Source organism: Parasteatoda tepidariorum, chromosome 10 (genome assembly GCF_043381705.1).
Source record: "Parasteatoda tepidariorum isolate YZ-2023 chromosome 10, CAS_Ptep_4.0, whole genome shotgun sequence".
NCBI classification, from domain to species: Eukaryota; Metazoa; Arthropoda; class Arachnida; order Araneae; family Theridiidae; genus Parasteatoda; species Parasteatoda tepidariorum.
The window spans coordinates 86,144,544-86,160,633 of NC_092213.1; the positions used below are offsets into that span (position 1 = coordinate 86,144,544).

The window sequence follows — 16,090 nt, forward strand, 5'->3', positions numbered from 1 at the left end:
TTTTTTTCCGTTACCATGTCGATTTTCGCTACTTACAAAAGCGTGCTTTTGCAATCATAATTGTGCCTATATAATAATTTTCCTTTCATATTATTGTTTAAAATTATTTAAGAACTTTTAGAATGCAGATTTTGTTTATTATACGAATATGCTACACATAAATTTTTATTTTATAGTAAGGTTAAAAAAAAATTTATGTATGAAAGTAATTGTCATTTCTACTTCATTTTTTTATAATGCCTAAAATTTTTGTCCCAAGCTTTTTTTTTTTTTCAAATGTTTTTTCTTTAATTACAACTATTGTTCCTTATATGATATCTGAAGCTTTATGCCTCATAAAGAGTGAAACTAAAAATAGATATTTTTAAAATGTTTAAAAATTCTACTGCAGTTCTCTAGGCATTCTTCTATCTATATATTGTTGGGAAATCCACAAATAAATGTACATTTTTTATAAATGTGAGTATCTAACTGCATATTATTTGAATTTTATACTATTACAGCACAAATAATTAAAATTATGTTTGAGGAGGATTTGATGTTAGCAATGATTTTATATATCTTGGAGACTATTTAGGAGACTTTTTTTCATATATGATGCAACTATAGCAACTACTTTTCTTGTTTTCATCCAGTGGAAGCCCTGATCTTGTATTATGCAAAAGTGTGGATTCAACGTTTTCACAAATCATTCAAACACAATGCATTTCGGCTTACCGTCGTTCCATAGGGTACTGAAGCTCCTATCATTTTACGTGTCTGATGAAATTCTTGTGGGGCCAGCATGTGCATATACTGAGCTGGATTCAGTAGGAATTATTCTCGCACTATCATGTGCAGCTTTTTGCAAGAGGTTCTCAATTTCCGGCTTTTGTTCATAAAATAAAGCAATGCACATAAAATAAAGCATTTTCAAACTATACATAATGTTAAAAAAAAAAAAAAATGAGCTGCTAACGAGTTGCAATCCTCAATAGTTTTCAAAACCATAGTTTTGCAAGAAGCTAAATAATTAAATTTTAAAAAAAATTCAAAAGGTATGAATTATTTCATCAAGTTATTAAAGCATCTTTAAATGCACATCAGACATAACCAGTTTAAAAGTTGCTGTCCAATGTGCAATTCTAAACTCTTTCAAATTATTACTTTATTTAACTAATTATAAACACTAAGCAGAGTTGGTGGTGGTCAAGCTTATTTAGAAACAATAATATGATTTAGAGAGTTGAGTACCTAAAAACTTCATTTCAACATAGAATACTTTTAATTGATTTCAGTTGACTTTTTAAGTTTTCCTGTTGATAAACTATTCAAATTATTGGTCTTTTCATGATAATCGATCACTATTTGTAGAAAAAAGTAAAACAACTCACACTCTTTGCACGAGGATATATTTGTTTTAAAAAGAATACAATGCAATGTTATTTATTCTTAATTTTTGCTTTTAATACAATTTATGAAAAGATTGTCAAGCGTCCTTGTCCAGCAGTGGTCTGATCATTAAGACACGGTTCCCGACAGATTACCGAAGTCAAGCATCACTGGCTGCGGTCAATGTGCGGTTGGGTGACCACTTAGATCTGTCTGCGTAGGGACCGAGGGTGTGCAGTGTCAGTCCTCGTTAAACTGTTCTACCGTTGAGTGCTCGACTTTGTGAGCAGGTCGTCTGGCTACTGAAGCGGGGGTGCCATCCCCTCTGCAAAGGATCAAAATTGTGATGGCATGTCTTCGGATCATCCTCAGGGATGTTTCCCAGATCGTAGCCAAAAGCCCATTGTGCAGATCTGGTGCAACGTAAATGAACTGCAAGTCAAGGGCCCCCTGAGTGCTTGAGGCCACTGGTGTGCCCATGGGTAAAGATGGTTCCGCACTCGTGTCAACTGACTTTTGCTTTTACCAATCACAGCTTATTCAGGGTGTGTAGCGTTTTTAAAAAATGTTTAAAGGTGCTTATTTTCAATTTTCATAATTTAAAAGCCCTTAAAGGTGCTTTTTTTCATTGGGTGTTTTTAAAAAAAGGCTTAAAGGTCGGTATCTATGGTAATGATTTAGCGGACAGCCTAGCTAAAGAGGGTTGCAGCCAACCACACCCTACCTCTTCTGATCTTACCTATCTTGAACTCTACTCCCTGAAGAAATCCCAGCTTCTCAGAGACTGGTTGATTCCCCCCACCCACCATTGGTACAAGGGAAATAAGCCTGGAGCTTCTATGACCCTTCCCTTTGAAAGGAGAGTCTGCACCACCATCTCCCACCTAGCTACCGGCCATCTTAAAGGTTTACTATTTTCTGAGGGAACTAAAACCTCTGCCCTAAATGCCATCTACACCGGGCTTCCGCCTCATAGGTCTGGTCTGACTTCGTCAGGCCAGAAGAGGATAAGCAACAACAACAAGAAAAGGCTTAATTTTCCCTTTTTGAAAATAAGATTTTTTTTATTTACCATGTCGATTTTTGCTACATACAACCGTGCAAAAGCATGGTTTTCACATTGTTTTATTCTAAGTTTTCACAATTCATTGAACCATAATGCATTTCAGCTTACTTTTGGTCCGTAGCGTATGAAAGCACCAATCATATTACATGTTTGATGAAATACTTAGTCCGCATGTGCGTCTACTGAGCTGAGTTCGGTGAGATTCTTGCACTCTCATGTGCAACTTTGCTGCCTTTTTGCAAGCTATTCTGCACTTCTGACTTCATTTTGATGTATATAGTGCTTAAAAAGTACTTAAAAGATGCTTATTTTTTGTTATAAAATTTGACTATGCACCCTGTTATTTGAGCATGATAGAACTTATATCAGCTTCCCAATAAAAATCAATGACATTCTTCTATGTAAATTAATAAGACTTTTTTTCCAAATATTTAGCTTTTGGATTATTCCCCTCCACTCTTCCATTACGGTTGAGGAACAGCAGAATGTCTTCAAACCTCCTCATGCAGATCATAGAAAGGTTAGTTTCATCTTTTTTTTTTTCTTTTTTTTTTGTATTCATTCATTTTCTCAAAACTGTCCATTTAATTGAATTCCCCTTTTCTCTTTTTGGGCAGATAATTATCTCAACAAATATTGCGGAGAGTTCCATCACTGTACCCGATGTCAAATATGGTTTGTTTTCTATTTTGTGTCTTCGTTAACAGTTTTTTGTAGTAATATTTATTTTGCTTCCTGTGGCTAAAATAACTAAGCAGAACCTCAAAACTCTGCAAAAAATATTCTGTGTAATTTTTAAAACGTTTTCGTGGATTCAAAATGAATAGAGCGATTACAAACGGCAATAACTATTTAATGAAAAAGAATTCATTGTTAAAATGTACACGGAATGTAGAAGGAACTTTTGTATACATGTGTCACAGATTTTCTATGCGACTTCTGTCGGTCACACAGAAAGCATCTAGAGACGGTAGTCCACCTCACGCCATACATTCGTGTGTTGCATGCCCTTCTGCTACTTTTCCCTTCGCACAAACATCATATGCAGTGTATCCGCGCACCTGGAAAGTCATGAATATCAGTATTGAACAAAATTTTTCATGAAATGTCATGACTTTAACTATTTTTTGAAAAAAAAATCATGAAAAGTCATGGATTTGGGCCATCGAAAAATCTTATTTTCAAAATGGAATGTACCCCCTCCCCCCAATTTCATGGTGTTCCGAATATCTGAATTTGTAGCAAAATCCCCACTCACAGTCATATTTGATTAAAATATAAAATGTTTTTATCGTGCTCTTTAAAAATTATGGTGTTCTTTCAAGAAATGAAAGAAAAAACATTTCTAGATCAAATTATCTTTTAAACTTCTGTGATTTCAGAATTTTCTTTTTTTTTTTTCATTTTATAAATTTAAAATTTTAGCTGAAGCAAGCTAGTCATTGGCAAATTTTTTTTATTCCGAAATGAGAACAGAAAAATCAGGAGTATTTCTTTCCTTTCCAATGAACAAGAAAAGAATTTTTGGAATGTAATTCTGCAGAAAAAAAAATTATTTGCTTTTGTATTTTTTTCAGCTATTTTATTGCTTTAACTCTTTCTTTACTCTGTCTTTTAAATTTAAAATCTTTAAATAGGAAGATGCAGAGAATAACAGTTTTTTGGTTATACCTATTATTTCAATGAATGTTATTATAATGCTTTTTTAAATTATTGTTGTGTTTTTGTCGGAGAAAATAGTAACTTCGTTAAGTCATGAAAAATTCTTGGAATTAATCGTGTGCAAAAAAAAAGAAAAGAGAAAAGAAATGGAACACCTTAATAACCTAAAATTTTGAAGTTTGTTATCGCATACTTTCACATTTTCAATTGTGTAATTTGCACTTGCGCAATAGAATATTAAAGCGTTCTTAAATGTTTTTGGAGTGTTGTCAATTGGATGACCAAGTCAGGAACTTGAGCAGAGACTTCTGTCTTGAGAGTGTTTGACATGTTAATTATTATTTTTTTTAAATTCTATTTTTGTTCTCTTTGATTTATTAAGGGAAATTATTGTTTAATAATTTCACATCATGCATTAATTATTAAGGACAAAACTTTTTTTTTATCCCTTACTATGCCTATTTATTTGATATCTATTAAAGAAACATTTTTGAGTGAATTATTCTGATTCCTCAGAGGTGGGGTATCATTTGCAAGTTTTGCCTGATGTGGAATCACGCCTGCTTTCGTTAAAAATCGTCTGTTTTTATAAATAAAAGCAGTTTAAACGTAATCAATTATTTGTGATTAAAAGCAAACTATTGTTTTATGAAGCAGATTGTTGCAGCTTTCTCTTTTTTTTCAAGTGATACATTTCTAATTCGATTAAGTTTTGAATTTTTTTTCCGTTCCCTTTAAATTTTGTACTCAATCTTCTAAGTTCTTGTTATTTATAAGTTTTAAAATAACGTTTTTTTTTTTTAAATTTAATCTGATTTTATGTCCTGCCTTATCTGCGGTCTTTTAAAATGTCTGGCAACGCTTCTTTTAAGTATCGTTAAATTTTAATTGTTGTTTTGTAAATTTTTTTAATAAGTTTTTATCATTTTCTTTGTTTTCTTATAACCAATTTTGAAATATATTGTGGTGTTTAATAATTAGTTTTGTTTTATATTAGTTAATTTGGTTATTTTAACAAATCTTTCGTTGATTATAATTTGGCATTATTTCAGTTAAAAAAAAATAATAACATCAATGTTCTTCATATATTTGCTAGTTTCTTTTTGTGTTTTGATAATTTTCATTCATTAAAATAAATTTTTTAATTATTTTTTTATTAATTTTAGGGTGTAACTATCGTAATTTATATTTTTTTATCTATTTTTTCATTCATATTTATACCATTCATTTTTTTTTTAAATCGAAAATCTTAACATATTGCATTTTTATAGTTTTTTCTCTTTTCCTCTTAAAAAAGTTTGTCATTTGATTAAATATGATTTAATTTTAATTAAATACTGATTATTTGTATAATATTTTTATTAAATTTAATTAATTTTTTTAGGATGACTTAGTTGTAGAAAAGTTTATTTCATTTTATTGGTTAATAAGTTCTACTTTTATTTTTCTACTTCTTACAGCTTTGTTTTATTGAAACTTATTTTATAGCTCATGATTAAAAAATATGTTTTTATTTATTTATATTTTTGCTCTTCTGTTGATAAAAAACATTATTCTTTAGTTATTTATTCTATTTAACCTAATTTAATAATTGTGGATTAATTTTAGTTGAATATGGATTGCTTTAATATTTGTTAGTTTCTTTGAAGGATGTTTCTATAATAGGAGTTAAAAAAGATTTTTTAAATGTTTTCTTTTTAAATTAATAATGCTCAATTAACAATCTTTTTGGTGCTTATGTTTCCAATAAGTAATTTTTAATCTATTCTAATATATTAGATTTTAATTGCGTTTCTGCCTTTTAAATGTTCTTACATTGATGAAATACTTCAATTATACACGTATTATTCATATATTTTTTTTCAACTTTGTCATGGATTTAGGTCGTCGAAAAATCTAATATTTAAAATGGAATTTACCCTCAATTTCACTGTGTTCCAAATATCTGAATTGGTAACAAAATCCCCACTCATAGTCATATTTGATTCAAATATAAAATGTTTTTGTCATAATTTTTAAAAATTATGGTGTTCTTTGAAAAAAAATCAAAGAAAACATAGAACATGTACATAGAAGTTACACAAATAACAAATTCTATTTGTTACTGCATGCGTTCATTGTGTGTGTTAGGTACTCAAAATTTGTTTTTGGTAAAATGAATGTTTTTGATTTACAGTCAAGTCCCGTTGTAGGGAATTCCCAGGAACCAACGCAATGGTTAAGCTAATTTCCTCTCCTGATCTCAACATTTTTCCATTCTTTAAAAGTACGCAATGATCTCAGAATTCAAATATTTTTGCATCTTCAAAATGAAGAGTTTCAGATGTGAAAGGGACATGTCAAAAAAAGACGAATCACTCGGAAGGTACCACCCCGAAACCCCAACCCATTCATGTTTGATGAAGTAAAAATGCATGTGCATAGCTGCCAACCCTTCTGCATTTTGCAGAAGCTTTCTGCATTTTTACTTATTTTAGCTATTTTTTCCACATTTCTGCTTTTTACCCGGCCACCTGATAGTTAGTATTTTCTTTAAGTCAGACGTCGCTACTCCTCTTGTAACAGCCTTAGGCAGGGCCGTTAATCAAGAATTATTAAATTAATATTGTACCATCAAGTAGCTGATCTAAAGTTTATAAAAATAATGTTTCCTTTTTTTGTTTTAAAAAAAGGTGAGTACTGCTTTTTTATGCTTATATTATAGTGGATTTATAAATAAATAAATAATTAAAATCCACTTCTTTCATAAATTTATTGGTAATTAGTATGCAGTTGCGAATCTTCTGCATTTTTAGGCATTTCTTCTGCATTTTTTTTTTGTCTATCTTCTGCATTTTTATAACTAGAGGTTGGCAGCTATGCAGGTGTCTTTCCAAAAAAGTGCTTTCCAGTTCGGTTGTTTGAAAATATGCATAGTTTTAGAGAATTTTTTAATTTCCACTGGTTCTAAACTATTTGTACTGATAAAAATTTACGGATGACGTAATTTCTGATTGGTAAGTGATAATAAATGCATTGTTTCCTTTTAATCTACCACTACAAAAATACAATTACAATTTACTGGTATATAAGACATGTTAACTCGATTCTATGATGAGGTACCTTAACATAGATGAAGGTTGACATTGTCGAAAACTACTATCCCCACATTGTTGACCCAGGCGTGATATGAACATGCGCACCTTAGATTAAACTCCCTCTTCGAAATAGACACTCCTACCTTGACAGTAACGCCTGCTTCAATGGATGGTCCACATTGAACAGTCGACTTGCGACTGCAACATTATCCACCTCCTCTCGTTGTTGCTACTCAGTCTCAATCACACGTCGGCTTGCATACACTCGACTGCTAATAGCAACACAGGAGCAACAACGATGGTGATCTTAATACAGCTCTCCCAACCTCTTACAAAAACAGCAATGAATCAACTAGTGGTATCTGTTCATCGAATTCTATCACAGCTATAATTCTGGTGGGGGAGTACTGTCAGGGGTCGGTCTAGGTTTTTCTGAAAGGTACCTATTTTGTGAAAATTTTGACATAATTTGTGAAAAATTATATTAAAAAATCAACACAAAAGCATTGTAAAAATATAGATTTATCGTTTCTTAATTGATACAAAAATAAAATTTTAAGAAAAAGTATTTTGTGAAACTACCATTTTTCCTTAAGTTGAATTTATGAAACTACCGTTTTACCTAAAATTGAATTTGTGAAGGTACCGCTAAACGGTAGTAAATTCGGCCTGGACAGATNCTTAATTGATACAAAAATAAAATTTTAAGAAAAAGTATTTTGTGAAGGTACCGCTGAACGGTAGTGATTTCGGCCTGGACAGACCCCTGACTGTGTGTCTACCTCTACAAAAATACAATTCCAATTCACTAGTATATAAGACATGTTAACTCGATTCTATGATGGGATACATTTTCATAGATTACCATTGACATTGTCGATAACTACTGTCACCACAAGATAATATATTAATGCATATATATAGATAGATACATAGATAGATGGGATACCTTTTTATAGATGAAGGTTGACATTGTCGAAAACTACTATCCCCACAGGTTCTTAGGAATTGGCTCTAACGGGATTTGACTGTTTTTTGTAAGTATGTGCACTTTGTGTGTACGAATATCACTTAATATTTCTGATTTGCATATTTAGAGGAAATTCCTTTTCTTTTTCCAGTGATAGATTTTTGTTTGACCAAAAATTTAGTAACGGATACGACCACAAACTATACATGTCTTCAGCTGGAATGGGCCTCTAAAGCCAACTGCATTCAAAGAAAAGGTTATATTTTTTTACTACTTTTAGTGTTGCAATTATTTCTACAAATGCACCTTTAGTTTTAGAAATCTGCACAGTAGGGGGTGCACAACCTTTTCGGAGCGAAGGGCCACTCTCACAGCAGATTGACTCAAGGTTGGCGAGTTTCTGCCAATGTGGTTAAAACCACTGGTAGAAACCGGTTAAAGCCGGCATGGCAGAAACCCTTTACTACCACATTTGTGGCAGAAATTCGGAAAATGACATAAAAGTGAATACTGAGATTGACATACAATGGATAATTCATAGAAAAAACAATTAAATGTTAAACAAAGTACAATTTTGTTCTTTCTCTCTTTTGCGCTTTGCTTTATGCCTATTCTTTTGTTCTACAAGTTTAAATGTTAATAAAGTTTTATTTAAATATCGTATTTTTCTTTTATTATCTTTGATGAATGACCTATCTAAAATGTAGAATTTAATACACTGCTCAATTTATCTCACTAACTATCTAAACGCCATTCAAAATTGTATTTGCTGGATGTAAAAATCATATCCTGATTGAATATTCATGCTATTTAAAATTACACACCTCTATTTGTATTCAGACGATTTAAAAACTAACTAATTATGGTACAGTTTTGATTACTTACAAATTAGAATGATAGAAATCTTCAAAACTGATAATTTCAAACTAAAGGAGAATGAGTTTTTGAGAGCATCTATGAATGTCTGTTATAATAATTCTGACTAAATAGTGTATAATATTGACTGGGAATTTTTTATCTCCCGACTTGAGTGGCATCTCTGTGTAAAGTTTATTTTTTAATAGTATCCATAAACTCTTGTATTGTTATAGGTAGAGCAGGAAGAGTTGACATTGGAAGAGTGTATCGTATGGTTCCCAGAGAGTTTTATAACAAGTTTCCTGAATATGGCATTCCAGAGATAAAGGTTTGTGTTTGGAATCTTTCTCTGCTGTACCGCATCCTAAGAGAAACATTAATTCTGTCTTCCATGCTTTGAACTAGAGTCTCTTAATAATTGAAGTACATCGACCTGAAAATCTGCAAGAAAACTTCCAATATGATTTGAAACACTGATTTCCATTAAAACGAAAAAATTGAGCTTCTGTAGTATATATAATAATAATGTATAATTTATTTAAAAACATATAAATCTGCAAACAGACATTCTACTTTTCTTATGAACAAAGCAACTGAAAGGCAACAAACTTCAGCTCAGATTTAAGTACTGCAGATGAGAACTGACATGAACTACCCATGATTCACACACAACAAATGAAAAAGTCTGGCCAAACACGCCGAGTTCGTGACGTCACACATGCACACATACAGACTCCTTATACTCCTTGGAAATAAGAAAGTCTCCAAGGAGTACTTGGAACTACTTAGATTTCCAAATTAGTCCTTAGAAACTTCTTAGATTATTGCATTGCATAGATGAACTTTCTAAGTCCGCTGCTGAATTTGCTGTCCAAGCAGGGAAAATAAGTGATAACTTAGCTGCCAAAATCTAATAGTTTTAGAAGAACTTTAAAAGAAAAAAAAATTGAATTGCAAGAGTTAGAAGAAAAAAATAACAGCAAATAATTTTAATTTTACATGTTACCAGCAAACTTAATAATTTACTGTGATTTTTTTTTTTTTTTTATAAAATTTTTAGATTTTTTTGTGTATTTAAATTTAAAATTATAAGATTGTTACTGTTAATCTTTAACATCTGTACTTTAACTAGATTTATTACAATATTTGAAACTGAAAAATATATTTATGTGTAAAAGTGATAACTTTATTTCAAAAGAGTTAGAAAAAAAATGTGCAAAATATACATTTTTGCAAGTTTCTTATAATAACTGCTTTTTAATTTTAAAAAAAAAAATTCCAGTTATCTTTTACACAAAGTTTTTAAATTTTTGATAAGTCCTTAAAATTTTGGACTCCTTTGATTTCTTCTGATCTCTGCGTGAACCCTGATGTCACATGCAAATGACAGGGTCCCAAATTATGATTATTTAAAGATAGTTCAGCTATACTATACTGTATTATTATTTGTATGTACGTTGAACAGTTCTTTATTTCACTTTCCAGCAATTTAAACTAGTATTAGTTATCTTACTATAGCTCATACATTTGCACAGTGATTTTGTGTTTCCTATTTATATATTGCTTGTAATATATACAGGGAAAACACGGGAAACCTTTTTTTCTTTAGATTTGAGTGGCAACCTTAAGAAATGCATACTTAATCCCCTTTGGATGAAGATTATGCTAAATGGGCAATTAGAGGGAAAAAAAAGCACAAAGCAATATATGGTTTAAAAGTGGGCTCTGACAGAAAATACTTCTGATTTATGTGAGTCCCACATAATTGACTCATATGGTATCCATATAGAGGTCTCCTGTAGATAATCCACTTCTATACCACCCTGGCTAAAATATCTTCAAGGTACAGTAATTTCTGGCCACAGCCTGCCACAGTTTGAAAGCTCAATTGTCTCGTTGTGCAGCCGATACAAGAAATACATTTCCCCTAAGCCTCGTTTCATGATTTTGAAACCACGGTGGATTTATTCTTAACCAGATATTTGTGTCGTGATGGCTCAGGGCAGGGATGGGCAAACTTTTTTGGTCGTGGGCCAAAAATCTAGAAAAAAAAGTTTGGTGGGCCGAGTAAAAACTTCTGAAATAAAATAAAGTCAATTCATCATTGAGTGCATGTCACTCTACATCAACTTTGCGTTTTTTAGTTGCCATTTTGTGATAAAATTTTTTCACAAATAACTCAAAAAGGCAGAAGCCATTTTATACATTTAATAATTTCACCATTATTTACAATGACGTTGTATGTGTGCAACCTTTCCATACGCAGTAAATTATGTTAGAACTCAAGCCTGCAGAAAAATCCGTTCGTTTGAACTTAAAACGCGTAGTCAGCCTCATGTGAAGTACAATTCCCCTATATTAGATTCCATATGTCTGCTCCTCGAGAAAGACAAATACTAGTTGGAGCTAATCTACAGCTATTCTATAAAGAACTTTTGCTTTCAACATTTTACCAGTTAAAGCTGTTTGTGCTAACTATTTTAATTAATTTATGTTTTGTAGAACAAAAATAGAGAAAGTGAAAAGGTCATCAGTACTTTGTTAAAAAAGAAATCAACAAAAATAGTTTTAAACAAAGTAGATATATTCGCCACTGATCGGCTAGTTAAAATTCTGCCCGCGGGCCGGATGAAATCTTCCGGCGGGCCGTAGTTTCCCCATCCCTGGCTCAGGGGATAGAGCTTTCGCATTCCAATTAGGTGAGCCGGTTTTGAATCCCAGTGTTGGCTGGTATACACGAATTGCGCATCCGGCTTGCACCGACCACGGTGATGACACAAAATATCCTCAGTGGTTGATGGATCTGGGGTTAGAGACCCCTTGCCGTCAGGCGAACCGTAAGAGCTTTTCGTAGTTTTTGCAAACGAGGGTTAGTTTCATCAAAAAGTCCTCCACAAAAGCAAATTTCCCACAATACTTGATCCAAACGTTCCCTTGTCTTTTGTGTTGGGTTCAAAACTACGGAGTTGAACATTAGCAGTTGTAACTACAAATTTATACTAAATAATAATTCGTTTAATACTTAAGTAATAATTCGGATAATAATAATATATGTGTGTGTGTGTATAGGGAGGGAAGCCTATCACAAACATTAGTGGGGGGTGGGGTCAAGTAAACAACAGACAGTGGTTCCTTAAGTGCTTCCATAGTCTTTAATAAAACCGGTAGAAGTCGTTTGATTTAAATCAGTATTTTATAAAGAAAAGAATCAGTTCATTATTTATTGAGTGATTTTAAATCTGGCTGATTTGAATTGAAGCTGGGGTTGTAACTGGCATAACAGCTAACATCAGAGAGATTATTTAATATTGCAATAATTTATTTTTAATAATATTTTACAATGTTTTTATTATTTATTTCTTGTCAACTGAACACAGTTTTATACAAAGCTTATAACTTACTGTTTGTTAATTGAAAAACCATTCATAAGTTTCACCTTAAGTGTCAGGGGAATACAATCAGGATTTCGGCAAGGTCGAAGCGAGTCAGTGTTTAATTGTATTCCCAAAGCTGCTCCCAAAAAGAAAAGATATAACTGCCACTTGAATCCAAAGATTAGTGATTCGACAGTCGGTGATCGAGCATATGTTTGGCTAGTTTTTTACGACTCCACTCGATGTGACTATTGCTTTACGATGAAGGTAAAAGATTGCAGTGAAAGTAGGAAGTCTTTTAATGAAATTTCGTTTGGAGCGAAATTACTAATATTACTTGATATGACAATTACTTCATATGAATGCAGTTCTTAAATTTCCTATTTCTGCATAACTGTTAATATTGATATTTCTGTAATGTTCTCAATGTTAATGTGCATATATATAGATATTTTTTTGTCAATTTTAAATAGTTAACTGTTTACGTATGTTTAATAAAATGATTCTATTATCAAAAAAGATACTTTAGGATTGTTCACGCAGATACTTAATGTTTTTATGTTACTCATAGCTGCCAACCCTTCCACATTTTGCAGAAGCTTTCTGTATTTTACTTATTTTAGCTATTTTTACCGCTTTTTCGCACCGAAGATAAGATCTTCTGCATTTTACCCGTCCACCCAATAACTAGTATTTTCTTTAAGTCTGACTATATTGACTTTATTCAACAGCAATGCTGAATGCGAAAGGGTGTTTTCTGTAGTAAAAAAAAATCGGACTCAATTCTGCTCATCGATGTCTGATGTGACTCTAGAAAAATATTTAATAATTAAGTCTGAAGAAGGTAGACTTTGTTTTAAAAGAGACTTTACGAAATTTTTTTTAGTAAAAGCAAAAGGTGCTACTAAAGCATCTTTGCAAAAAAATCTTCTGCATTTTTAGGCATTTCTTCTGCATTTTTTTGTCGATCTTCTGCATTTTTATAACTAGAGGTTGGCAGCTATGCTTACTATCCTGGTAAGTAATTTGCATGTTAAGATGTCTTCTCATTGTCTATTATTATTTCAGAGATGTCCCCTCACACGGACAATTTTGCAGCTGAAAAGGTTGAATCTTTGCGAACCTCAAGAAATGCTCGCTTTCGCTCTAGATCCCCCTGACCTCTCTGACATCGGAAATGCAGTATTGCACCTGAAAGAGGTTTCATTTTTACTTTTTTTTCTTTTCATTTTTACCAAGAATTGTCAGTCGTTTTTATCTGTCATAAAATTTTATTTTCAGGCTTTGGCACTTACTTCCAGATCGCTGAATCCTTTTGATGGTGATCTCACATTCATTGGGCGTGTTATGTCAAATTTACCTTTGGATATAAAGCTCAGCAAGTTAATAGTGTTTGGATATGTATTTCGTTGTCTAGATGACTGTATTATAATCGGTAATAACCATTTTTTATGCATATATTTTATAAGACATGCGATATATTTTTAAAGCAAATACAGTCGGACCTCTATTTAACAAAGTCGCTAAATCCTGGTAATAAGTTCGTTATATGGAAAATTCATTAAGTAGAAAATTACTTTTTGAAATACTAACACAACACAAAACAGTTTTTAAACTCTTAAACACTAGGCATAATTAAAATAGCAATGGATATAACTTTATCTTGCGAAGTAGTATCTACTATTTATTTTATAAATCCTAACCGTAAAAGAAATCTGCATGAAAAGCAAGAATACAGCGAAACATAATCCAATGTTACACTATCATGCTACACATATTTTCAGCTAAAAAAAGGCTAAGTTTATGTGTAAAATTATTGCTGCATTTATTATAAAAGTAATTTTAAACATGGATTACCACACGCGTTCATAAGTTTAATTGCTACTGATAAAAGCCGTTAATTTTGTCTGTGCTTTTCGCTTGAAATACAAACTAAAGTTAAGTGGCTTCAAATATCAATTCAAGGTCATTTCCCCCGTAAATTGCATTTACAACTTTAAAATGTACTGAAATATTTTTGGGAAATAGAGAAAAGTTCGTTCAATAGAAAATTCACTTCGCTATTTGGAAGTTATTTTACGAAGAAATTTTCTTGGTTCCTCGAAAAAATTCGCGAACTAGAAAAATTTGCAAAACGGAAATTCGTTAAATAGAAGTCCGACTGGTATGCGGTATGGGTCCTTGTTAGTGTGCGGTATGGGTCCTTGTTAAACTGTGCTACCGTAAAGTACTCAACTTCGCGTTCAGGTCGTCGGGCTACTGAAGCGGAGGCGCCATCCCCTCTGCAGAGGATCAAAATTGTAATGGATCTTCGGATCATCCTCCGGGATGTCTCCCAGACCGTCGCCAATAACCCATTGTGCAGCTCTAGTGCGACGTAAATTAACAACAACAACATAAAGAACTTTGTGACCTAACAGATTTAACGTGCACCAGTCATCATTTACTGTACGGGGAATCTTCACATGGCTGGATTCTCACAAATGTGTGTCCAGTGCTCTCTGCCAACCTGGCTATCCCGTCCTTAGAAAGTATTTACAGGGTATCCGTGCACCTGGAAAGTCATGAAAAATTATGGAAAGTCATGAATTTCAGTATTGAACAAAATTTGTCATGAAAAATTCTGGATTTAGATCTCCGAAAAATCTAATTTTTGAAATGGAATCTCCCTCCCCCCAATTTCATCCTGTTTTGTTTGATTATAATTATTTGAATATTTTATTTGAATATAAAATGATTTTATCATGTTCTTTCAAAAAATATCATTTCTAGAGCGATTTATCCTTTATACTCTCTTCTGCGATTTAAGAATTTTTATTATTATTTTTTTTTTTTTAATTTTATCAATTTCAAATTCTAGTTGAAGCAAACCAGTTATTGGCGAATATTTTTTATTCCGAAATGAACAGGAAAATCAGGAGTATTTCTTTCCTTCCTGAAGAACAAGTAAAGTATCTTTAGAATATAATTCTGCAGAAGGAAAAAAAAAAAATTGCGTTTTTGTTGGAGAAAATAGCAATTTTGATAAGTCATGAAAAATTCTTGAAATTAGTCATGGAAAATCATGAATTTGAAAATCTAAAATGTAGGAGATGATACCCTGTATTTAAAATTGATTATTAAAGGGATAATGACATAAATCATTTTTGCAAAAACTATATTTGAAATAAAGTTAAATTTAGGAAAAGTTAAAACTGTGGAGTAATTTATATTTTTTTTGATTAATGCATGCTCAAATATGTGAGTTGTTGCATCAAAAGTTCCATTTATTAAAAAAGTTGTGTCTATTTTCTTGTCATGTTTGATGTGCTTTATTCTGTTTCTCTTTAATGAGTTTTTTTTTCTTCTTCTCCATCTTTATTTGTAGCTGCTAGTTTGTCTCTGCAGAGCTTTTTTTCCAGACCATTTCAAAAAGTTTTAGATGCTTACAAGTGAGTTCATTATCATCATTTCTATCAGTGCTGCTAGATTAAACTAAAGCAGTTTTGATTGTAAAAAGCAGGGTTTGTACTGACTCCTTATACTCCTTAGAAACTCCTTGGAAATGAAAAAGTCTCCAAAGAGTACTTGGAACTACTTAGATTTCAAAATTAGTCCTTAGAAACTCCTTAGATTATTGTGTTGCATAGATGAACTTACTAAGTCCGCTGATTAATTTGCTGTCCAAGCAGGGAAACGAAATGATATGACTTAGCTGTCCAAATCTAATAGT

At 31.9% G+C, this 16,090-nt stretch overlaps 1 protein-coding gene across 1 annotated transcript in view; it reads left to right on the forward strand.

Moving 5' to 3' along the window:
* LOC107456081 (spindle E) overlaps window positions 1–16,090 on the forward strand; it is a 153,037-nt gene that overhangs the window by 71,241 nt on the left and 65,706 nt on the right. Inside the window, exons 14-18 of the mRNA XM_071186577.1 lie at window positions 8,298–8,402; window positions 9,238–9,332; window positions 13,447–13,578; window positions 13,660–13,813; window positions 15,746–15,809. Of these exons, the coding sequence (XP_071042678.1) occupies window positions 8,298–8,402; window positions 9,238–9,332; window positions 13,447–13,578; window positions 13,660–13,813; window positions 15,746–15,809 (550 nt within the window). The remainder of the gene's footprint in view (window positions 1–8,297; window positions 8,403–9,237; window positions 9,333–13,446; window positions 13,579–13,659; window positions 13,814–15,745; window positions 15,810–16,090) is intronic.